This window comes from Pecten maximus, chromosome 6, assembly GCF_902652985.1.
Source record: "Pecten maximus chromosome 6, xPecMax1.1, whole genome shotgun sequence".
Lineage (NCBI taxonomy): Eukaryota > Metazoa > Mollusca > Bivalvia > Pectinida > Pectinidae > Pecten > Pecten maximus.
Genome location: NC_047020.1, coordinates 46,773,197 through 46,800,184, shown reverse-complemented (window position 1 = coordinate 46,800,184; position 26,988 = coordinate 46,773,197). Strand labels below are relative to the sequence as shown.

The 26,988-nt window shown below is 39.0% G+C and overlaps 1 protein-coding gene across 4 annotated transcripts; it reads right to left on the bottom strand.

The window, feature by feature from the left end:
• Positions 1-2,262: 2,262 nt before the first annotated feature.
• LOC117329914 (ribose-phosphate pyrophosphokinase 1) lies at positions 2,263-26,901 on the bottom strand. 4 transcript variants are annotated; one of them, XM_033888147.1, is made up of 8 exons: positions 26,631-26,901; positions 22,139-22,322; positions 20,924-21,022; positions 17,975-18,099; positions 17,565-17,738; positions 13,649-13,808; positions 4,856-4,979; positions 2,263-3,046 (listed from the first exon to the last, which is right to left on the bottom strand). In XM_033888147.1, the coding sequence occupies exons 1-7, from the start codon at positions 26,795-26,797 to the stop codon at positions 4,887-4,889; spliced, it is 1,002 nt and encodes a 333-aa protein (XP_033744038.1). In that variant the 5' UTR covers positions 26,798-26,901; the 3' UTR covers positions 2,263-3,046; positions 4,856-4,886. The 4 variants fall into 4 exon arrangements, with proteins under 4 accessions (XP_033744038.1, XP_033744037.1, XP_033744040.1 ...); XM_033888146.1 differs by having other exon boundaries at positions 4,860-4,979; XM_033888149.1 differs by lacking the exon at positions 2,263-3,046 and adding an exon at positions 3,053-3,230.
• Positions 26,902-26,988: the final 87 nt, after the last annotated feature.

The window sequence follows — 26,988 nt, the reverse complement described above, 5'->3', positions numbered from 1 at the left end:
TTTCTGCTCGCAAAATTAAAAATCAGCTCGCAGTTAGCGAGTGTGCGAGCGTTAAATTCAAACGCTGTACTCTATTTCTCCTATTCAGGCCTGCCCTTCCGGCCCCAGGTTGGTCAGAGTCACCAATTATGGAAAATTTGTTCCCCAAGAATGCTTCTGACCAAAATTTGGTTTAAATCCATTGAATAAAAAGTTTACAGACAGGGGATGGATGAACGATGGATGCCTGGCTATAGCAAAAGCTTGCTGTGAGCTAAAATATATCGACATAACATTTACTTCCATTGTATGACTATCTGTACTTAGGTTGTGTCACCATCACAAAACAGCTTCCATTTATATAGACCAACTTACAATGTCTGACACTATAAAACCAGGGAGCAGTGTGGATTATCTCCCCTTAAACCTACCTCTCAGTGTGGATTACCTCCCCTTAAAACCTACCTCACAGTGTGGATTATCTCCCCTTAAACCTACCTCACAGTGTGGATTACATCCCCTTAAAACCTACTTCACAGTGTGGATTATCTCCCCTTAAAACTTACCTCAGTGTAAATTATCACCCCTTAAAACCTACCTCACAGTGTGGATTACCTCCCATTAAAACCTACCTCACAGTGTGGATTACCTCACCTTAAAACCTACCTCAGTGTGAATTATCTCCCCTTAAAACCTACCTCACAGTGTGGATTACCTCCCATTAAAACCTACCTCACAGTGTGGATTACCTCACCTTAAAACCTACCTCAGTGTGGATTATCTCCCCTTAAAACCTACCTCACAATGTGGATTACCTCCCCTTAAAACCTACCTCAGTGTGGATTACCTCACCTTAAAACCTACCTCAGTGTGGATTATCTCCCCTTAAAACCTACCTCACAGTGTGGATTATCTCCCCTTAAAACCTTCCTCAGTGTAAATTATCTCCCCTTAAAACCTACCTCACCTTAAAACCTACCTCAGTGTGGATTATCTCCCCTTAAAACCTACCTCACAGTGTGGATTATTTCCCCTTAAAACCTACCTCACAATGTGGATTATCTCCCCTGAAAACCTACCTCACAGTGTGGAAACAATGTTTAAAACACATTCTGGAATGTTAGCGAGACATTTCGATTTCAATTTAAAGCTTTGCTTCCTTACTCTTATCATTTGAACAGTCATTCTGGTAATATGGACAGATTAAGGGGCATTCTGGTAATATGGACAGATTAAAGGGCATTCTGGTAATATGGACAGATTAAGAGACATTCTGATAAATTATAAACATTTGTATGTGTCATGCTCACAACTAGTTGTACTTTTTTGTGAGCTCAGTAGCTACAACAGGTTTGGGGGGTTTGTTTATACGATAGTATCCCAACAAAGTCGCACATCCTCAGACACAGTAGTAGACACAATCTTATTGAGACACTTTCATTTGGTTTCTATTTTTCAACACAGACTTTGGTACACACAACCTCTATCATACATATTCAACCTTCAGTGTTAACACCAGAAATTGGTACTAAGGTGGAGAAGTGATGATACATTGTAGGTTTGAAAAGATTTGCAGTATTTTAAATGCATTTATATCATAATATTACGTAGCGGTGTTTGGTATACACAGTGGTGTTACACAAGTTTTACCAAAGGAGTCAAAGAACACTTAAATAACTAAACCATTGTCTGTTTTATATAACTATACCATTGTCTGTCCTATATAACTAAACCATTTTCTGTTTTATATAACTAAACCATTGTCTGTCCTATATAACTAAACCATTGTCTGTCCTATATAACTAAACCATTGTCTGTTTTATGTCCTATATAACTAAACCATTGTCTGTTTTATATAACTAAACCATTGTCTGTTTTATATAACTAAACCATTGTCTGTCCTATATAACTAAACCATTGTCTGTTTTATATAACTAAACCATTGTCTGTTTTATATAACTAAACCATTGTCTGTCCTATATAACTATACCATTGTCTGTCCTATATAACTATACCATTGTTTTATATAACTAAACCATTGTCTGTCCTATATAACTAAACCATTGTCTGTTTTATATAACTAAACCATTGTCTGTCCTATATAACTAAACCATTGTCTGTCCTATATAACTATACCATTGTTTTATATAACTAAACCATTGTCTGTCCTATATAACTAAACCATTGTCTGTCCTATATAACTAAACCATTGTCTGTCCTATATAACTAAACCATTGTCTGTCCTATATAACTATACCATTGTTTTATATAACTAAACCATTGTCTGTTTTATATAACAACCATTTTAATGTTACATACAAATTGTCACCAATAAACATATCACATCAAAGGAGCACTTCATGTCAGATCAGTATTTCTTTAAGGTATAATACTAAATACAGGCAATCTATATAAAGTTTTACTGGAGATCACCGTAGAAAATTGCGTATAAATTTATCTCGATGAACGCTAAGTTTTATACCCATCAACACATTATAAATACACAGGATCACAAAATACATTTGTTTCAATCTGATATTAACGTCCTGCTGCTGTTGTCAGTAAATTGGCCAGATCTGAATTATAAACAGTTTATCAAGGATTTCACATCAAATGGCGATGTCAGGAAAGTCTGTGAATTTGTTGCCAGTAAATTGGCCAGATCTGAATTATAAACAGTTTATCAAGGATTTCACATCAAATGGCGATGTCAGGAAAGTCTGTGAATTTGTTGCCAGTAAATTGGCCAGATCTGAATTATAAACAGTTTATCAAGGATTTCACATCAAATGGCGATGTCAGGAAAGTCTGTGAATTGCCTTGTGATCACTTTAGGTCCAGCTCATGTCGGAGTGGATGTGAAGTCGTGATCACTTTAGGTCCAGTTCGTGTCGGAGTGGATGTGAAGTCGTGATCACTTTAGGTCCAGTTCATGTCGGAGTGGATGTGAAGTCGTGATCACTTTAGGTCCAGTTCAGAGTGGGACATGGGTAAATAGGAAGGAGACACTCTCACCATTGTGTGTCCGTCGTATGGCTTCTGCCAGCATCATGGAAATATCGACACACTGTCAAGTAGAAATAATCACATATCATCATGGAAATATCGACACACTGTCAAGTAGAAATAATCACATATCATCATGGAAATATCGACACACTGTCAAGTAGAAATAATCACATATCATCATGGAAATATCGACACACTGTCAAGTAGAAATAATCACATATCATCATGGAAATATCGACACACTGTCAAGTAGAAATAATCACATATCAACTAAACGTTTGACACATGATTTCTCTTAGATTTGACAGCACTATGTGATTAAAAAATTTATAATTGTATCTAATTTGCTGCCTGCAAAAACCATCAGTCTGGAAGTGAAGTGAATTAATCACAACAAGACATGAAAGTGTTAATAGACGTTTGAGTGAGGGTAGATCTGTTGTTTAGACGACAGACCGAGGACAGACCGAAGACAGACTGATGACAGACTGACGACAGACCGATGACAGACTGAGGACAGACTGAATGACAGACTGACGACTGGCTAACGACAGACTGAGGACGGGCTGACGACAGACTGACGACGGACTGAGTACAGACTGAGTACAGACTGCCGACGGGCTAACGACGGACTGACGACAGACTGAGTACAGACTGAGTACAGACTGACCGACGGACTGACCGATGAGACTGACGACAGACTGACCGAGGACAGACTGAGGACAGACCGACGACAGACCGACGACAGACTGGTTACAGACTGAATGACAGACTGATGACAGACCGACGACAGATTGACGACAGACTGATGACAGCCCGACTACAGACCACAGAAATAGGCTGATTAGCCCACAATCTAATGATGCTTTAACAAATACTATATATCAAATGTATTATTTATTATCAAATATTAATTCCTAAAGGTTTAAAATTAGAGTATATACTTGCTCTATGAGGTGAATTTATTTTGTTGGAAAGTGTTATGATACAGGTCAATGTAATCAAAAGTCAGTCATCAACATCTACCAACAAAACCTCTCAAACTTTTAAAAACTGAAAAAATACACAACAAAAAATAAACCATACCAACAATTGTCTGTTTCTACAAAACAACATCTGTCACATCTCATGAACAGAAGAATGATAGGACAGAAATATCTGTCACATCTCATGAACAGAAGAATGATAGGACAGAAATATCTGTCACATCTCATGAACAGAAGAATGATAGGACAGAAATATCCAAATCTAAGAAAAACGAGATCCCAGAGGGCATCCACCATTGAGTGATCCATATCAGTAAAATTTAAGACTGATCTTTTCTCTTCTTTTACAGTCTTTCACTCTTCCTTCAAAACATTTAATAACTTGATATAGCACAATATAGAAGGAGCAACCTGCAATTGTTAAAATCCAAGATGGCTGCCTGTCAGCCATGTTATTTTCCGATTGGTCGCAAAATGCAATATGCACAACTACAGACCAAGGGGAACTTACTTATGAAATTTGAAAAAGATCCCTTCAGTACTTTCTGAGAAATAGTGATAACAAGAATTGTTTACGGAGGGATGGACCAAGGACTACAGACACAGGGCGATTTGAATAGCTCATAATCTGATGATGGTGGGCTAAAAAGCTTGAATTAGAAAAGTCCCCTTTTCTGGGATTTATTTAACTTTGAAAAGGCAGGTTTTCAACTAAATTGATGAGTTTCCTAAATATAAAAAAAAAAAATTAACAATAATCTAAAGCAAGAGCCATTTTTACATTTATTATAATAAATTTTTTTTCTGAATTTTAAGATTTATTATCACATTCCAGATATCTACACAAATGAGGACATGTGTTTACCAAGACATGCACAAACCTACAGTGATGAGGAATGAATGACGTCACAACTAGAGTGGAACATGGCTGAACAGATATGAAACCGATTCCCCATTATGTGTTCTTCTCACTGCCTCAGCTAAAATGATGGAGATGTCGATACACTGAAAAGAAATGGACACTTTTATTACAAACAGTTCAAATATTGATATATAATTATACAAGACATGGCCCCAAGCCTGTACACAGGCAGAACAATTTTATTTATCAAAATTAATGTGTATAATTTGTCCAGGTGTCGGCGTACATGTCTGTTATTTACTGTGCATATTAAATTTGCTTTTCTTATTCAACTGTGTCTGCACCTATCCAATGATTTGGACCAGACTGATGACCACACGGATGACCACACGGATGACCAGACTGATGACCAGACTGATGACCACACGGATGACCAGACTGATGACCACACGGATGACCAGACTGATGACCACACGGATGACCAGACTGATGACCACACTGATGACCACACGGATGACCACACTGATGACCACACGGATGACCACACTGATGACCACACGGATGACCAGACTGATGACCACACGGATGACCAGACTGATGACCACACGGATGACCAGGCGGATGACCAGACTGATGACCAGACTGATGACCAGGCGGATGACCACACTGATGACCACACGGATGACCAGGCGGATGACCAGACTGATGACCAGGCGGATGACCACGCGGATGACCACACGGATGACCACACGGATGACCAGACTGATGACCAGGCGGATGACCAGATGGATGACCAGACTTATGCAGACACTATCAAATTTCATATCCTTAAGCCAGAACTTGGGTGTCAAGCTGAAACCTTAATTCCTTAACAGCGTGCGTACTTTTAGTTAGCAATTTTTAAAATCAAAATCTAACTAAAGGAGAGAACATAAAACATGAAAATGGACACTGGACACTGGGCCCTGTTAAAAATCTTGTACCGATCTGAAGAAAAATAATAACAGAAACAACATATCATTGGTAACATTGTTCTGTATAAAATTCTGACCCTGAAATTTGCTTCAGAAACAAAATTGTATGGCCTCTAAGTAATGAAGAACCACACAGTATAAGCTTTAAACATACTATAGGTCTAATACAGGATTATGGAATGTTTGGTCATCAGAACGAGATTATGTTAGATACCAGGGTGTAAGAATACTCAGGGATCAGATCAGACAAGGTCATGTACTCCGGGGTCAGATCAGACAAGGTCATGTACTCCGGGGTCAGATCAGACAAGGTCATGTACTCCGGGGTCAGATCAGACTAGGTCATGTACTCCGGGGTCAGATCAGACAAGGTCATGTACTTCGGGGTCAGATCAGACAAGGTCATGTACTCCGGGGTCAGATCAGACAAGGTCATGTACTCAGGGGTCAGATCAGACAAGGTCATGTACTCCGGGGTCAGATCAGACAGGTTTCACAACAGTTAAATCAAGTGTATTTTACTTCAAAATCCTCAATAGATTATGTGATAACCTTTCACATTAAAACTCAAATAAATGAAACATGGCATGGTTTTCGTTAAGAGCAGGTTAACATAAAAAAGAACTCGAGGTTTTCACACAATATATCATGTTCGTAGGTACTTAAACAGGTTCAACTACACATCTCAACTGATGACAACACCATATTGATTTGTGATTCTCATTTGACAAGAGGCACAGTGGGTCCGATTCGCTTAGTTAGGAATCATAGCAGAATTTCTACAGAGGAATTTCTACAGAGTTGTCCTTCCTTAAACACATCCTCCACCGTATCACGACCGCGTTAGTAAAATATTATCACCAACACAAACCATCTACAGGTATCAAATCAATCAACAATAAATGAACTTTTTAGATGTTTTAATCAATAATTATTCTGTAAAAGGTAGCAGTGATATAGACTGTATCAGGACTAAACTGTATTTGTCAATGTGCATCCCGACCAGACTTGCAGTGAAATAAAACATGATCAAAATTAATTAATGGGCAGTTTTAAACAGATACTGATAGCACATTTTATAGAAACCTAATTCAGTACATTTTGTGAAAATTACAGCCCAAAAATATATTTTTCATAAAATACAGGAGTGGAACCGAGATTTAATTTGGCCTTATTTAATTGTTTTTTCTGATTTCATTAAGATCCTTACTGGACACATAGAATGCACTGTCCAGGAGACTAAACAACAATTTTCATTATACTTATGAAGTATTGGGTAAATTGTTTTTTTAAGAAACAAGTGGCCCAGAGTGCCTGCATTTTTCACCTGGATATTTCAGTTATCATGGCAAAAATGTTACATTACAATTATTTTTCTACCGTTTTTGCTGCATTTTCCAACTATGGTTTAAAGTTTTTCAACTTTTTTTTTATTTTGCAACATTTTCCCTATTAGGCCGAAGGGACCCATATCCATCATTTATACAACATTAGATCTCCTTGGCCCAATAATGCTTCATATTAAATATAATCAAAATCCATTTAGTCATTTAAGACTAGTAGGGATTTAAATTTTTTACCTTAATTTCCCTTATTGGGCCCCGCTCCTCTAGCCCCAGGGGGTCAGAGTCATCATTTATGCTAAATCTGTTCCCCTTTCATCAAGAATACTTTTAGTTAAAATCAATTCAGTACTTTATGACTAGTAGCAATTTAAAAGACATCTATTTCCCTTATTGGGCCCCACCCTTCTGGCCCCAGGGGGGTCAGAGTCACCATTTATGCTAAATCTGTTCCCATTCCCCGGAGGATGTTTCTGACCAAATTTGGTTTAAATCCATTTAGTACTTTGCAACAAGAAGCGATTTAAAGGATTTGTATCTATTTCCCATTGGGCCCCGCCTCTCTGGCCCCTTCGGGGTCAGAGTCACAGTATATGCAAAATATATTCCCCTTACCCCAAGGATGTTTCTGACATAATTGGGTTTAAATCCATTGATAACTTTATAATGAGTAGTGATTTAAAGAAATTACCTCTATCTTCCTCTATGGGCCCCTTGGGGGTCAGAATCGTCATTAATGTAAAATCTGTTCCCCTTCCCACAAGGATCTTTCTGACAAAATTTGGTTAAAATCCATTCTGTGTTTTATGACTAGTAGTGATTTAAGCAAATGTTGACAGACGATGGACGACAAACGGAAGACGATCGACGAACCATGGCCCTTTGGGCAAGGTGAGCTAATAAACAATTTTGTTACAGATACTGTATGGTTTCAAATTAGTTGATAATGTCATTTGTTTCCCGATATACTGAGGAGAAAGTTGAAATCAAATGTGTAAGTAAACTGTATACGACTTACAAAGGGGACTGAAGCAGCTGTCGAGGTAATTAGGGCATTGATATCACAACTGAATATCTAGTACAATCATTTGTGACATGGTAAGGAATAATTTTAAAGTAAACTTCCAGCACGGATAACAAATAAATAATTTGTATGAATTACTATAATTTACAAGAGGCCCAGAGGGCCTGTATCGCTCACCTGGTTTTATGAGATATGAAATAAGGATGATGCTTCAGTATATTTGTCGCTGGTATTGCTATGTCAATATATATCATAAGCATTTTATATGGGTACATGTACATTGGTTTTATTTTAATACTAAAAATGCCAAAAAGTGCATTAATCCATGAAATGAAATTGACTTTTGGCGTGACCCCATAGGGTTGCTACCAAACAAATGTGAGTGATATCCATTGTTTAGTTTCAGAGAAGATCTTGTTTGGACTAATTGACCCCTTTTAACCCTGCCCTCTGCCCCCTGGGGGGTCAGCTCCTTCCTTTATACAATTTTAAATCTCTACCCCTATAGGATGCTACCAGTCAAACCATTGCTAACTTTCAGAGAATAATTTGTTTAAATCAATTTAGCCAAATTGACCCCTTTTGGCCCTACCCCTCAGCCCCCTGGCGGCCTGGGTCAACCCCAACATTTGTACAATTTTGAATCCCCACCCCATAACCATGCTGCCATACAAATGTGAGTAATATCCATTGCTTAGTTTCAGAGAAGAAGTTGTTTAAACAAATTGACCAATTTTGGCCACGCCTCTCAGGCCCCTTGGGGGTCAGCCCCACCATTTGTACAATTTTGAATCCCTACCCCAAGGTGATGCTACCAGTAAAATATGAGCGATATCCATTGCTTAGTTTCAGAGCAGAAGCCTTTTATATCAATTCTGCAAAACTGACCCCTTTTGGCCCCGCCCCTCAGCCCCCAGGGGGTCGGCCCAGTCATTTTAACAATTTCAAATTCCTACCCCAAGGTTGTTTGGTTCCAGAGAAGAGGTCAATTATATGAATATAGCCCGATTGACCACATTTGGCCCCGCCCTTCAGGCCCCTGGGGGGTCAGTCCCATCATTTGTACAATTTTGAATCCCCACCCCATAGTGATGCTACAAGGCAAATATGAGTGACAGGCATTGCTGGGTTTCAGAGAAGAAGTTGATTATATCAATATAGCCAAATTGACCACATTTGTCCCCACCCCTCAGGCCCCTGGGGGGCCAGCCCCATCATTTGTACAATTTTAAATCCTCACCCCATAGTGATGCTACCAGGCAAATATGAGCGATATCCATTGCCCGGTTTCACAGAAGAAGTCGTTTATATCAATATAGCCCAATTGACCCCTTTTGGCCCGCCCCTCAGGCCCCTGGGGGGCCAGCCCCATCATTTGTACAATTTTGAATCCTCACCCAATAGTGATGCTACCAGGCAAATATGAGCGATATCCATTGCTCGGTTTCAGAGAAGAAGTCGTTTATATCAATATAGCAAAATTGACCCCTTTTGGCCCCGCCCCTCAGGCCCCTGTGGGGCCAGCCCCATCATTTGTACAATTTTGAGTCTCCTACCCGTAGGGATGCTTCTGACCAAATTTGATCAAATTCTGATCAGCGGTTATGAAGAAGAAGTCAATTGTTGACGGACGGACGGACGGACGGACAACGGACGGACGACAGACGCCACGGTATGGCATAAGCTCACCTTGGTCCTTCGGACCAGGTGAGCTAATAATGTAGTACAGAAAGTTTGGGCCATGCTAGTTATATTAGTTCAGATTACTTGAAATTAAAAAGACTTATTTTATGCTTTATGAGAAATTCAGGAATAATTGGGAAATTGTGGTTATAAAGATATTTGGCACATCAGTATACGTGGGAATTAAAACAAGAGGCCCATGGGGCCTGTATCGCTCACATGGTTGGATTTGACCAAATGTCAAAATAATGTTCATGTTCAATTTGTAAATACATATACAACAAGAGGCCCATGGGGCCTGTATCACTCACCTGGTTGGATTTGACCAAATGTCAAAATAATGTTCATGTTCAATTTGTTAATACATTATACAAAAATGTACTCTCTGAAAGACCATATGGATTATTTTTACAACATAATGGTGTTTAAAGAAACTAAGTCCCTTAGGGTGGGGAAAACCCTTTGGCCTATTTTTACATAAGAATTGTGTTTATCCCTTAATGCCCAGCGATACTATACATAGTTATGGGATTGAGGGTCACAGTAACCATTTATGCAAAATCTGTTCCCCCATCACCACGGATGTTTCTGACCAAATTGGGTTCAAATCCATTTAAAACTCAAATCTCTATTTCCTCTATTTGGCCCCTCCCTTCAGGCCCCTTGGGGGTCAGAGTCAATATTTATATAAACTCTCTTTCCCCCTTCCCCTAAGGATATTCCAGACTAAATTTGGTTCAAATCCATTCATAACTGTATGAATAATAGCGATTTAAAGGATAAACCCCTATTTACCTATTTGGCCCGCCCCTCAGGCCCCTGAGGGTACAGAGTAAAAATGTATCCAAACTCGGTTCCCCTTCTCCCAAGGATGCTCTTGACCAAATTTGGTTAAAATCCATTTAAAACTTTATGGCAAATAGCAATTCAAAGACTAATCTCTATTTCCCCTATTTGGCCCCGCCCCTCAGGCCCCTCAATATTTATACAAACTCTTTCCCCCCTTCCTCTCTCGATGTTCCTGACCAAATTTAGTTAAAATCCATTCGTAACTTAATAATCAATAGCAATTTAAAGGATTAACCCCTATTTTCCCTATCGGACCCCACTCCTCAGTCCCCTGGGGATTCAGAGTAAAAATTAATACCAACTCGGTTCCCCTTCTCCAATGAATATTCCTGACCATATTTGGTTAAAATCCATTTAAAACTTTATGACTAGTAGCAATTAAAAGACTAATCTCTATTTCCCCTACTTGGCCCCGCCCCTTAGGCCCCTAGGGGTACAGAGTAAAAATTCATATAAACTCTGTTCCCCCTCCCCTCAAGGATGTTCCTGACCAAATTTGGTGAAAAGCTATTCAATACTTTAGGACTAGTAGCGATTTAAAGGAGCAACCCTATTTCCCCTATTTGGCCCCGCCCCTCAGGCCCCTGGGGGTTGAGAATAAAGATTTAAACACTCTGTTCCTCTTCCCCCAAGGATGTCCCTGACCAAATTTGGTTCAAATTCATTCATAACTTTATGACTAGTAGCGATTTAAAGGATTAATCCTATTTCCCCTATTTGGCCCCGCCCCTCAGGCCCCTGGGGTTCAAAGCAAAAATTTATACAAACTATGTTCCCCTTCTGCCAAAAATGTTCCTGGCCAAATTTCATTCAAATTCATTCATAACTTTATGACAAGTAGCGATTTAAAGGATTAACCCTATTTCCCCTATTTGGCCCCGCCCCTCAGGTCCCTGGGGGGTTCAGAGTAAAAATTTATACAAACTATGTTCCCCTTCTACCAAGGATGTTCCTGACCAAATTTGGTTCAAATTCATTCATAACTTTATGACAAGTAGCGATTTAATGTAGTAACCCTATTTCCCCTATTTGGCCCCGCCCCTCAGGCCCCTGGGGGTTCAGAGTAAAACTGTATAGAAACTCTGTTCCCCTTCCCCCAAGCATGTTCCTGACCAAATTTGGTGAAAATCCATTCAATACTTTAGGACTAGTAGCAATTTAAAGAAAAAGTTGACGGACGACGGACGGACGACGGACGCTGCACCATGGCATAAGCTCACCGGCCCTTCGGGCCAGGTACGCTAAAAATGTACTCTCTGAAAGACCATATGGATTATTTTTACACCATAATGGTGTTTAAAGAAACTAAGTCCCTTAGAGTGGGGAAAACCCTTAGCGATAGCGATACTATACGTAGTTATGGGATTGAGGGTCACAGTAACCATTTATGCAAAATCTGTTCCCCCATCACCACGGATGTTTCTGACCAAATTGGGTTCAAATCCATTTAAAACTCAAATCTCTATTTCCCCTATTTGGCCCCTCCCTTCAGGCCCCTTGGGGGTCAGAGTCAATATTTATATAAACTCTCTTTTCCCCTTCCCCTAAGGATATTCCAGACCAAATTTGGTTCAAATCCATTCATAACTTTATGAAAAATAGTGATTTAAAGGATAAACCCCTATTTCCCTATTTGGCCCCGCCCCTCAGGCCCCTGAGGGTACAGAGTAAAAATTTATCCAAACTCGGTTCCCCTTCTCCCAAGGATGTTCTTGACCAAATTTGGTTTAAATTCATTCATAACTTTATGACTAGTAGCGATTTAAAGGAGTAACCCTATTTCCCCTATTTGGCCCCGCCCCTCAGGCCCCTGGGGGTTCAGAGTAAAAATTTATACAAACTCTGTTCCCTTTCTGCCAAGGATGTTACTGACCAAATTTGGTTCAAATTCATTCATAACTTTATGACTAGTAGCGATTTAAAGGAGTAACCCTATTTCCCCTATTTGGCCCCGCCCCTCAGGCCCCTGGGGGTTCAGAGTAAAAATTTATACAAAAACTGTTCACCTTCTGCCAAGGATGTTCCTGACCAAATTTGGTTCAAATTCATTCATAACTTTATGACTAGTAGCGATTTAAAGGAGTAACCCTATTTCCCCTATTTGGCCACGCCCCTCAGGCCCCTGGGGGTTCAGAGTAAAAATTTATACAAATTCTGCCAAGGATGTTACTGACCAAATTTGGTTCAAAGTCATTCATAACTTTATGACTAGAAGCGATCAAAAGGAGTAACCCTATTTCCCCTATTTGGCCCCGCCCCTCAGGCCCCTGGGGGTTCAGAGTAAAAATTTATATAAACTCTGTTTCCTTTCTGCCAAGGATGTTACTGACCAAATTTGGTTCAAAGTCATTCATAACTTTATGACTAGAAGCGATTAAAAGGAGTAACCCTATTTCCCCTATTTGGCCCTGCCCCTCAGGCCCCTGGGGGTTCAGAGTAAAAATTTATACAAACTCTGTTCACCTTCTGCCAAGGATGGTACTGACCAAATTTGGTTCAAATTCATTCATAACTTTATGACTAGAAGCGATTTAAAGGAGTAACGCTATTTCCCCTTTTTGGCCCCGCCTTTCAGGCCCCTGGAGGTTCAGAGTAAAAATTTATACAAACTCTGTTTCCTTTCTGCCAAGGATGTTCCTGACCAAATTTGGTTCAAATTCATTCATAACTTTATGACTAGTAGCGATTTAAAGGATTAACCCTATTTCCCCTATTTGGCCCCGCCCCTCAGGCCCCTGGGGGTTCAGAGTAAAAATGTATACAAACTCTGTTCCCCTTCCCCCAAGGATGTTCCGGACCAAATTTGGTGAAAATCCATTCAATACTTCGGGCCAGGTGAGCTAAAAAAAAGAAGTCAACCAATAGACGATTACAATAACCTAAGGTTTTCAACAAACGTCAACCAATCAAATCCCAGCTCCTAGGTCAGCCAATGTTACCTGGATCTTTGGGGCGTTCTTCATTCTCTCCTCCTGCGGGATGGTATTGGTAACAACCATGGCTTCAAACATTGAGTTGTTGATACGAGATATGGCAGGCCCAGAAAAAATCCCGTGTGTACAGACTGCATACACTTTGGTGGCCCCAGCTTCTAATAGTCTACAATGTCAAATAGAATAATTCTGTAGGAATACAAAACAGAGGTAACATTGGTATAACTACTATCATCCAACCACTTGTTTTAACTTTTAATTTACTAGCTGTCCTAGGCTAATACTGCTTGTTGGATTCTCTCAGTCTCTAGATAAACAGATTTTTCTTTCAAAATCAGATGGCCTATATCGCTCACCTGGATATTTCAGCAATTTTAACAAAACACTTTCAATTGGACCCAAATGACCTTGATTTTTGGCCTCCGGATGGATTTTTATGAATTGAACATGTTGACTAAATTTCATGGAAATCAGTCAATAAATACTAAAATTAACAGGTAAGAACTAAATTTGTGAACAGACAGACAGCCGAATGAACAGACAGACAGCCCAACGAACAGAAAGACAGCTGAACGAACAGACAGACAGCCAAACGAACAGACAGCTGAACAGACAGACAGACAGCCAAACGAACAGACAGCTGAACGAACAGACAGACAGCTGAACGAAAGAAAAGACAGCCGAACAAACAGACAGACAGCCAAACGAACGAACAGACAGCTGAACTAACAGACAGCCGAACGAACAGACAGCCGAACAAACAGACAGACAGCCAAACAGACAGACAGCCAAACAGACAGACAGCCGAAAGAACAGACAGACAGCTGAACGAACAGACAGACAGTTGAACGAACGAACAGACAGCCAAACGAACAGACAGCCGAACGAACAGACAGACAGCCAAACAAACAGATCGACAGCCGAACAAACAGACAGCCGAACGAACATACAGACAAACAAACAGACAGCCGAACAGACAGACAGCTGAACAAACAAACAGACAGCCGAACAAACAGACAGACAGCCGAACAAACAGACAGACAGCCGAACGAACAGACAGACAGCTGAAGGAACAGACAGCCAAACGAACAGACAAACAGCTGAACAGACAGACAGCCAAACAAACAGACAGTGATTGCTAAAGGGTGTCCTATCTCTAATATGGAGACCTTAAAATTTAGACAAAATCCTCTAATTCCTACAAAAGAAGGATTTTAAAGAATTTGCTATATTTCCCTTCAGGTACCTAATCGGTCAGCCAAACCATTTGTACAAATGTGATATGAATGATATCTAGTTCATAGTTTTAGAGAAGAAATTGTTTATAGCAATACAGTCAAATTGCTCTTCTCTGGCTTCACCACTCTGCCCCCTGGCGGGTCAGGCCCCCCCCCCCCCCCCCCCCTACTAACGTCTCCCTTGACAAGGCCTCACTTTTGGCCTTTAGTTGAGTGTTCGCCTCTGTGAGGAAGGCTTTAGGTTCTGTCCCCTGGTCGAGACAGATTCCAGTATACTACCCCCCCCAACACCCCAACACCCCCCGGAGGGTCGGCCAAACTATTTGTACAGGTTTTAACCCCCACTAGATGCTTGGTATGGCATAAGCTCACCTTGGTCCTTCAGACTAAGTTAGCTAATAAACTGGGTTTTAGCCTAAAGATAAACTGGTTTTCTGTCGGCCTAAAGATAAACTGGTTTTCTGTCGGCCTAAAGATAAACTGGTTTTCTGTCAGCTTAAAGATAAACTGCTTTTCTGTCAGCCTAAAGATACACTGGTTTTCTGTCACCTAAAGATAAACTGGTTTTCTGTCGGCCTAAAGATAAACTGGTTTTCTGTCGGCCTAAAGATAAACTGGTTTTCTGTCAGCTTAAAGATAAACTGCTTTTCTGTCAGCCTAAAGATAAACTGCTTTTCTGTCAGCCTAAAGATAAACTGCTTTTCTGTCAGCCTAAAGATACACTGGTTTTCTGTCACCTAAAGATAAACTGGTTTTCTGTCAGTCTAAAGATAAACTGGTTTTCTGTTGGCCTAAAGATAAACTGCTTTTCTGTCGGCCTAAAGATAAACTGCTTTTCTGTCAGCCTAAAGATAAACTGCTTTTCTGTCGGCCTAAAGATAAACTGGTTTTCTGTCAGCCTAAAGATAAACTGGTTTTCTGTCAGCCTAAAGATAAACTGGTTTTCTGTCGGCCTAAAGATAAACTGCTTTTCTGTCAGCCTAAAGATAAACTGGTTTTCTGTCAGCCTAAAGATAAACTGGTTTTCTGTCACCTAAATAAAGATAAACTGGTTTTCTGTCAGCCTAAAGATGAACTGGTTTTCTGTCGGCCTAAAGATAAACTGGTTTTCGGCAGCCCAAAGATAAACTGGTTTTCTGTCAGTCTAAAGATAAACTGGTTTTCTGTTGGCCTAAAGATAAACTGCTTTTCTGTCGGCCTAAAGATAAACTGGTTTTCTGTCAGCCTAAAGATAAACTGGTTTTCTGTCGGCCTAAAGATAAACTGCTTTTCTGTCAGCCTAAAGATAAACTGCTTTTCTGTCAGCCTAAAGATAAACTGCTTTTCTGTCAGCCTAAAGATACACTGGTTTTCTGTCACCTAAAGATAAACTGGTTTTCTGTCAGCCTAAAGATAAACTGGTTTTCTGTCACCTAAATAAAGATAAACTGGTTTTCTGTCGGCCTAAAGATGAACTGGTTTTCTGTCGGCCTAAAGATAAACTGGTTTTCGGCAGCCCAAAGATAATTGGAAATCCAAAAGGAGTTTAAAATGTGAAGATTACGGACGGCGCATGATGGACGATGACAGACGAAGCACAATGGCTATCAAGATGACCTAAATATTACCTCTATGGGTGATTTTATAAAATTAAACATAACTAGTAATTTAAAAGTCACAACATGTAGAAATGATTATGTTGATTCTGTGTTGTACACCCGTCCACATGTGCGTCACCTTTCATATCTCACAATGAAGACCTTGAAAATAGGCCAAGATCTCTTAAAGGCTGAACCTTTATAGCACTCAATCCTTGCAGAAATATTACACAAATGGGACTTCTGGAACTTGAAAAGAAGATCATTGAAGTTTTTAACATATCAGACTCCTGTGACTTTGAAAACAGGTCAAGGTCATTGATATGAGGAAACTTCATATCAGTACTAGTCCATAGCAGGAACCTATTGGCTGAAGATGAACACCTTGTTTCTGTTAGAATTTGAAAAGAAGTTTTACAAATTAATTTTTAACTATTTCTCCCATGTGACCTTAAAATAGGTCAAGTTCATTCATATGTGGTAACTGCTGACAATGTATTACGTACCTGGTTCATCTGGAACTAGAAGTTTATCACAAGTATTACAAAGTCCTGGCACAATTAGAACTTCAAAGAAGTTTTGCAAATTATTTTTAACTATTTGGCCCCTTGTGACCTTGAAAATAGCTCAAGGTCATTCATATGAGGAAACTTTATACCACTTTATACTTGAAACCTGTAAACAATATATAAGGCCCCTGGATATTCTGGATCAGAAGATTTTTGAAGTTTTTAACATAAAAGACCCATCAGGCCTTGGTCATGTATATGAGGAAAGTGTATACCATTCTGTACTAGGTACCTGGTGGCAAAATATGCAACCTCTGGGTCGTCTAGAACTTGAGAAGACGATTCTTTATATCTTTAAAAATTTGACCCCTGTGACCTTGACAATAACCAAAGGTCATTTATATAAGGAAACTTTAATGTAATCTTCCACAGGTCAGTTTCCAGTTACTTATAGTTTACTAGAAGTAGAAAATAGAAGTAGAAAATTGATGGACAGACAGACGACAGATGCCAAATTATACCATAAGCTCGCTAATAAATCTGAACAGTTCCATATGAAATGTAGACAACTTTCTAGAACGTGATGAGGAAGCCTTACTTTTCTGCTGCATGACAGACAGTTCCACAAGTGTCAGCCATATCATCCACCAAGATGGCGATGCGTTCCTTCACGTCCCCGACCAGAACCATGGAGGCCACCTCGTTGGCTTTTTTACGCTCCTTATGGATCAGAGCAAAGTCCACATTGAGACGATCGGCAATGGATGTAACCCTGCAATGATCACATATTGCCATCAATGAATTTTTTCATATACATGATATATATGCAAATTATCTCAAAAGATTGAAAAACATATTGGAGCAGAAAAAGAGAAATATTAACCAAGTACATGATTTAAATCACACATATTTTTCTTACATGAAACCCTGATATCCTTATTTCTAAACACTGTTTCCTAAAAACATTAAAAACTGATTTAATCATCTCATATGTGACCTTGACCTGACCTTTTGGCACCACCTGCATCAGGGGAGACAATACAGCTGTTTCTCCATTCCTGGATGTTGTCTTTGATCCACTTAAGTACAGCTGGTTCAGCGTATAAGTTGTCAACAGGAATATCAAAAAAACCCTGGAAAGCAGAAAATTGGTCATGTTCACTATTCAACCAAAGGACATCTTTGATTGGTTTTCCTGACAATATAGGGCAGAAGTCAGTTGACTCCTCGTTTAATTTTGACCAAGATTGCTCCATCATCTCAGAACAAAGTATTCATCAGTAAAAACATACCTAAGGACCTGTTACAGGTTACATTGATTTTTGAAAATTCAAAAGGTCCCAGGTTCCATCACCATTCTAATATCCCCCTACATGGGAGTGTGACAGGGTTCCATTTTTAGTCCAAATAATGCACAATTAACTTTTTTTGCTTCAAAAAGTTATCATTTTCTTTAGAGTGATATTTACTGCAAATCAAAGATGCATTTATGCAACAAAAAATATCTATTAAACAAGAGGCCCATGGGCCTTAACGGTCACCTGAGATTTGAAATATTTCAGTTAATTTAATTGACCCTTTTTGGCCCCGCCCATCAATCCCTACTGGCCTAGGGGTCAGTCAGGGCCAACATATGCATATTATCAAACTGTCATCCCATGCTGAAAATGTTAACCAAGTTAGAATTAATTCTAAAAGAAATCAAACAAATGATAGTCAAAAATATGATTTCCCTTTATAAACTATAGTAAAATTTACCCCCTTCCCAGGGGCAAATGTGTGACCCCAGGGTCATGAAATTCATAATTTTAGTAAAGCACCTTAAGACCCTTCCATCTATAAAGAGTATTTGATTCTGCCTTATTTTGGTCTTGAAAAGAAGATTTTTTTTAAATTTCAGTCAATTTGACCCTTTTAAGCCCTACCCATCAGCCCCTGGGGGTCAGTCAGGGCCAACATGTGCATAACATCAAACTGCTTTCACAAGCTTATAATGTTAACCAAGTTAGAATGAATTCCAATAGAAATCAAATAAATTATAGTCAAAAATGTGATTTCCCAATATAAACTATAGTAAAGTTTACCCCCTCCCCAGGGGGAAAATTGAGAACCCTGGGTCATGAAATTCAAAATTTTAGTAAAGCACCTTAAGACCCTTCTATATATTAAGAGTATTTGATTCCACCTTATTTCGGTCTTGAAAAGAAGATTTTTGAAATTTCAGTCATTTGACCCTTTTTAGCCCCGCCCATCAGTCCCTGGGGGTCAGTCAGGGCCAACATGTGTAAACCATCAAACTGCCTTCACAAGCTGATAATGTTAAGCAAGTTAGAATGAATTCCAATAGAAATCAAACAAATTATAGTCAAAAATGTGATTTCCCAATATAAACTATAGTAAAATTTACCCCCTCCCCAGGGGCAAACAGGAGACCCCAGGGTCATGAAATTTACAATTTTGGTAAAGTACCTTAAAAACCTTCCATCTATGAATATTGTTTGATTCCACCATATCTGAGGGTAGAGAAGATTTTTGAATTTTTAGTCAATTTGTCCCTTTTTAGCCCCTCCTATCTGCCCCTGGGGGTCAGTCAATGCCAACATGTGCATGCCATCAAACTGTCATCCCATGCTGATAATGTTTACCAAATTAGAATGAATTCCAATCGAAATAACACAAATATAAGTCAAAAATGTGGATTTCCCAATATAAACTATAGTAAAGTTTACCCCCTCCCCAGGGGCAAACATGAGACCCCAGGGTCATGAAATTTACAATTTTGGTAAAGTACCTTAAGACCCTTCCATCTATGAATAGTGTTTGATTCCACCATATCTGAGGGTAGAGAAGATTTTTGAATTTTTAGTCAATTTGTCCCTTTTTAGCCCCTCCTATCTGCCCCTGGGGGTCAGTCAATGCCAACATGTGCATGCCATCAAACTGTCATCCCATGCTGATAATGTTTACCAAATTAGAATGAATTCCAATGAAATAAAACAAATATAAGTCAAAAATGTGGATTTCCCTATATAAACTATAGTAAAGTTTACCCCCTCCCCAGGGGCAAACATGAGACCCCAGGGTCATGAAATTTACAATTTTGGTAAAGCACCTTCCAATTATGAATAGTGTTTGATTCCACCATATCTGAGGGTAGAGAAGAAGATTCTTGAATTTTTAGTCAATTTGACCATTTTTAGCCCCACCCCTCAGGCCCCTGGGGGGTGGGGACCATATAATTTACAATTTTGGTTGACCTTTAGCCATAGAAGCTTCCTGCCAAATTTCATTGAATTTGGTTTAGGGGTTTTTGAGAAGTTGAAAATGTAAATTGTTTACGGACGCACAACGCACGACTACGGACAAAAGGGGATTAGAAAAAGTCACTTGAGACTTTGTCTCAGGTGACCTAAAAAATCACACAACCTTAAACCCCAAAAATACCTAAATTTTTAAGCCATGTTCACTTTTTACGCAATTGGTACAACAACTTCCAGTTCTTGTACACCCAAAATATTTCGCAATTATTTGGACCATCATGTTCAATATCTATGGTGAAAATCTTAGAAAAATTGAAAACCGGTAAAGTTGTCATATATACAACAATCTGCAGGGAGGTACTTTTCAAAATAGCCCTGCAGGTTGGGCATAAGATTTGTTTGTTTGTTTGTTGGTACCTGTTGCCCCCATTGCATGATCGTAAGAGGCGACTAAATTTCGGATCTTATCTTTTCTCTTCTTTCTTAGCAACTTTCTTCTTCCTAACGTCTCCCTTGACAAGGCCTCACTTTTGGCCTTTAGTTGAGCGTTCGCCCCTGTGAGGAAGGCTTTAGGTTCTGTCCCCTGGTCGAGACAGATTCCAGTATACTACCCCCCCCCCCCCCCCCCCCCCCCACACACAACTCCATTGCAGGGGTATACAAACATTCCTCAAGTTTAGAATACTATAGTCTATACCTGAATTTGAGAAGCATGGAGGTCCATTGTGATGATATGGTCGGCGCCTGCTGTAGATAACATATTTGCAACAAGTTTGGCAGAGATCGGAGCTCGACTCTGGAAAAGTGAACAAAAGTATCAACAAGTTTGGCAGAGATCAGAGCTCGACTCTGGAAAAGATAACGTAGAGACAGTGAACAAAAGAACAAAATTATCAACATAGCACCAACATCCCGGTGATACACTTATTCTCTACTTGTTATTTTATGATGACGCCCCAGTGATACACTAATTCTCTACTTGTTATTTTATGATGCAGCCCCAGTGATAGTCGTGATACACTAATTCTCTACTTGTTATTTTATGATTACATCCCGGTGATACACTAATTCTCTACTTGTTATTGTATGACGACATCCCGGTGACACAATAATTCTCTACTTGTTATTTTATGACGACATCCCCATGATACACTAATTCTCTACTTGTTATCGTATGACGACATCCCGGTGATACAATAATTCTCTACTTGTTATTTTATGATGACATGCTATGAGATGTTATGACATGTTATCAACATACCATGACATGCTATGACATGTTATGATATGATATGACATGATATGTTATGACATACTATGACATGCTATGACATGTTATGACATGTTATGATATGCTATGACATGTTATTACATGATATGACATGTTATGACATGCTGACATGTTATGATATGCTATGACATGTTATGACATGCTATGGCATATCTATGACATGTTATGACATGCTGACATGTTATGACATGCTGACATGTTATGATATGCTGACATGTTATGACATGCTATGACATATGTTATGACATACTATGACATGATATGATATGTTATGACATACTATGACATGATATGATATGTTATGACATACTATGACATGCTATGACATGTTGACATACTATGACATGATATATGTTATGACATGATATGTTATCACATACTATATGATATGACATGTTATGACATGCTATGACATGTTATGACATGTTATGATATGCTATGGCATATGACATGCTATGACATGATATGTTATGTTATGACATGATATGATGTTATGACATACTATGACATGATATGACATACTATGACATGATATGATATGTTATGACATACTATGACATGATATGATATGTTATGACATGCTATGACAAGCTAACTAGTAGAAATAATTCCTGATCATACCTTATCTTTCTTGTCTTGTCTGGCGTAAGGGAAACACGGGATGACAGCCGACACACGACAGGCTGAAGCTATTTTACACGCGTTGATCATGATGAGGAGTTCCATCAACATGTCGTTAACCTCATCACAGCCACTCTGTACAATATAAACATCCTCTCCTCGCACAGACTCTCCGATCTCAACACTGAAAGTAACAGAAGGTATAAGTCAACTATCTTCACAATGGAAACAACAGTTATATAAATACAGCGACCGTTACATATAAATCTACAGAGGCCCATATCATTTGGATATTTGTAGTATTCCAACGTATCTTCATGTTTACAACACATGCATTACCGATATATATTAATATGTTCATCCAATGTTTAAGGAAAGTCAGTACATTCTACAAATGACAGAGTTAAGAACATTTGTCAGAACCAGCGATCTCTATCCTGTTAAAGTCAGTACATTAGTCAGAACCAGCGATCTCTATCCTGTTAAAGTCAGTACATTAGTCAGAACCAGTGATCTCTATCCTGTTCAAGTCAGTACATTAGTCAGAACCAGTGATCTCTATCCTGTTCAAGTCAGTACATTAGTCAGAACCAGTGATCTCTATCCTGTTAAAGTCAGTACATTAGTCAGAACCAGCGATCTCTATCCTGTTCAAGTCAGTACATTAGTCAGAACCAGTGATCTCTATCCTGTTCAAGTCAGTACATTAGTCAGAACCAGTGATCACTATCCTGTTCTAGTCAGTACATTAGTCAGAACCAGTGATCACTATCCTGTTCTAGTCAGTACATTAGTCAGAACCAGTGATCTCTATCCTGTTCAAGTCAGTACATTAGTCAGAACCAGTGATCACTATCCTGTTCTAGTCAGTACATTAGTCAGAACCAGCGATCTCTATCCTGTTCAAGTCAGTACATGAAGTGTTCTTTTAAGTCCAGTTGTTGAAAAGATTCTTTCTAAATATATAATGAAAAAAAACTTGCATGGGCGCCAATGTAACAGAGCGCATGATTAATTAAATTTAAATCACTGCCTCTGCTAGGGATCGAACCCAGGACCTCTCGCTTACTAGTCTTACACTCAACCAATCGAGCTAAAGAGAAGATCTCTCTAGCCGAGCGGTATATTGCGGTTAGTATTTACCAGGGTTACATACTCCCCCTACAGGGTTGCCAATGTAAGAGAGTGCATGATTAATTTAATTTAAATCACTGCCTCCGCTAGGGATCGAACCCGGGACCTCTGGCTTATTAGTCTTACCCTCAACCAATCGAGCTAAAGAGAAGATCTCTCTAGCCGAGCGGTATATTGTGGCTAGTATTTACCAGGGTTACGATTTGATAACGTCTGCAGATTTTCCCCCGCTTGTTTTGATAATCCATAAATAATATAATACACTGTTGATAAACACACAGCGTGATGCCTTTCTCAAATCACACACAGAATTTGTCTGAAATACTAAGTCACAATTATTATACTCAATGTATTCCAAATATTACAGACACGTTTGATGATTCAGTATATATATTGGAAGTTCTTGAAATCTTGAAACGACTCTTCCGTATATGCAAGTTTCAAGTTCCAATGTTGACATTTAACCATTTTTTCATCTGGTCCCCTTTCTTTCCAAAGACCAGAAATGTGCTACCGAGACCACAAACAACAATCCTAAGTTATTACCGGTAACTGTTTTGTTGAGAAAGTTTTCAGAGATAAGTATTCACCTGCTATCGATCGAGTTCAGCTTAGTGTGGGGCTCCTAATGTGGTATGTAAATTATACATGTAAGTCTGATTATTTGGTAAACAGTTCGCCGTCTTCTGACCGACTGACCGAGTAAGCAGTTAACCGTTGACAACCCCAGTTGTAAGTTGTTTTATATATCAAGGCTCGTTGACAACCCCAGTTGTAAGTTATGTTTTATATATCAAGGCTCGTTAACAACCCCAGTTGTAAGTTATGTTTTATATATCAAGGCTCGTTGACAACCCCAGTTGTAAGTTATGCTTTATGTATTAAGGCTCGTTGACAACCCCAGTTGTAAGTTATGTTTTATATATCAAGGCTCGTTGACAACCCCTGTTGTAAGTTATGTTGTATATATCAAGGCTCGTTGACAACCCCAGTTGTAAGTTATGTTTTATATATCAAGGCTCGTTGACAACCCCAGTTGTAAGTTGTTTTATGAATTAAGGCTCGTTGACAACCCCAGTTGTAAGTTATGTTTTATATATCAAGGCTCGTTGACAACCCCAGTTGTAAGTTATGTTTTATATATCAAGGCCCGTTGACAACCCCAGTTGTAAGTTATGTTTTATGTATTAAGGCTCGTTGACAACCCCAGTTGTAAGTTATGTTTTATATATCAAGGCTCGTTGACAACCCCAGTTGTAAGTTGTTTTATATATCAAGGCTCGTTGACAACCCCAGTTGTAAGTTATGTTTTATATATCAAGGCTCGTTAACAACCCCAGTTGTAAGTTATGTTTTATATATCAAGGCTCGTTGACAACCCCAGTTGTAAGTTATGCTTTATGTATTAAGGCTCGTTGACAACCCCAGTTGTAAGTTATGTTTTATATATCAAGGCTCGTTGACAACCCCTGTTGTAAGTTATGTTGTATATATCAAGGCTCGTTGACAACCCCAGTTGTAAGTTATGTTTTATATATCAAGGCTCGTTGACAACCCCAGTTGTAAGTTGTTTTATGAATTAAGGCTCGTTGACAACCCCAGTTGTAAGTTATGTTTTATATATCAAGGCTCGTTGACAACCCCAGTTGTAAGTTATGTTTTATATATCAAGGCCCGTTGACAACCCCAGTTGTAAGTTATGTTTTATGTATTAAGGCTCGTTGACAACCCCAGTTGTAAGTTATGTTTTATATATCAAGGCTCGTTGACAACCCCAGTTGTAAGTTATGTTTTATATATCAAGGCTCGTTGACAACCCCAGTTGTAAGTTATGTTTTATATATCAAGGCTCGTTGACAACCCCAGTTGTAAGTTATGTTTTATATATCAAGGCTCGTTGACAACCCCAGTTGTAAGTTATGTTTTATATATCAAGGCTCGTTGACAACCCCAGTTGTAAGTTATGTTTTATGTATTAAGGCTCATTGACAACCCCAGTTGTAAGTTATGTTTTATATATCAAGCCCCCACAGATATGTGTGTAAAAATCGCCACAATACAAGCTCTGTCACTAAACATGATCAATCTCTACACTGGCTACCACTCCACCGTCGTCACTTACAAATTTGATAGTATTTTACAAATTAGTAGAGTCTTGCTGCAATCCATCCTGAAATCCTCCTACCTAACGACCTGCGCACTCACTCAAGCCAACACAATGTTAACCCATTGTCAGACACATACAGACCTCTAGAGACTGCTTTAAGGTCCTTCACAACACTTGTGCTGAATAAAATTTGAGAAATAACCAAACAGTTTGTAATCAATGATGAACCCCTTCACTAATGTTTTGTTGTGGTATATTTGTTAAAGGGTAGTTACAGAAACATCAAAAACAGATATTTCAACATAAAATTATTTGAATTTGATTAAATGACCTAGTTTAAAATTGGTATATAATCAGAAACTATAGAATTCAGAGAGCTTATCTGAAATATTTTTTTTGTGAAACAGTTACAACGATATCATTGTATTAGTGTTCATCTATGTTTTGCCAGGCTTGTTTTTAGGCAAGCGTGTGGGTAACCTTTGTAGACTTATTCCAGACTTGACAAAGATGACCTGGTTACCTGTTCGTCGGCTAGTAAACTTTCTGAAATTTTTGTTCGAAAGTTTTTTTTGCTAATTACTCAACAACACCAGTCATTTATTGATATCAACTAATTGGCATAAATATAATCATCATATATTTATTTAGGATTCTGTTATTATATTTGACGATATTGAATATTTATGCTGGCATAATATAGGGAGTACAAGCGTCATGATCCACCTTAAACACTCCTTTAACCTAAAACAATAGCACAATGGAACTCACTCCCCCAGTCTTTTGTTTCTGCTGACACCTTTAAATCACTTGTCACAGTGTCATTCTTCTCTCAAATGTAAAATATCAGGTGCCGCCCCCCCCCCCCCCCCCCCCCCCCCCCCAAAGTACCAAGAAGAACCTGTTGCCTTATATAAATTAACAGCACTCTGAAGTAAGCCCAACTACTGATTTTTGAATATGTGTATTCAGTTGTTTTTTTCCTTTACATGTGAATATTATGTAAATTATTACTGAATCCATGGCACCTCCATTTCATCTTCGTATGGGGCTTTTTGAACCTTTAAAAGATGACGCCATTTTTTGTTACAAATGCATAAAAGAACTTTTTATTTCTATTCAAATTGTCCTGCATTTGAGTAACCATTTTACTTCTCGGAGAGTAGTAACTGTAACTCAAATGCAGGACTCCTATGCGAGGTTGTCCAACCTGCAAACTATAATTCTAAAATTAGAACTAAAAACTCGCACCAGCATTCCCCGTTACTGAATTTCTTTGTGACCACTTTCCCCGGTTCTATACCAAGTCGGTCACATATCTTCTGGGCAAGGTCCGTATGAGAGCTGCCACTGAACACTTTGATGTTTGGCATTCTCGAGTAGTTCCCTAAAGCTGACGATGGTCGCGTAGCAGGCATTCGAGCTCCTAGGTCAACATGTGGAGGGTAAACCCGAGTCAACGTTACTTAAAAGCTCCGAAAACTAGTGCAAAGTTCAACCTGCCTTTGAAACATTCAGATGCTGCAGAATATTCGGATGATGAGTCATATATGATACCCCTTTTAATTTTTCATCGTATAATAAAATGTTTATATCAGGATGTAGAATT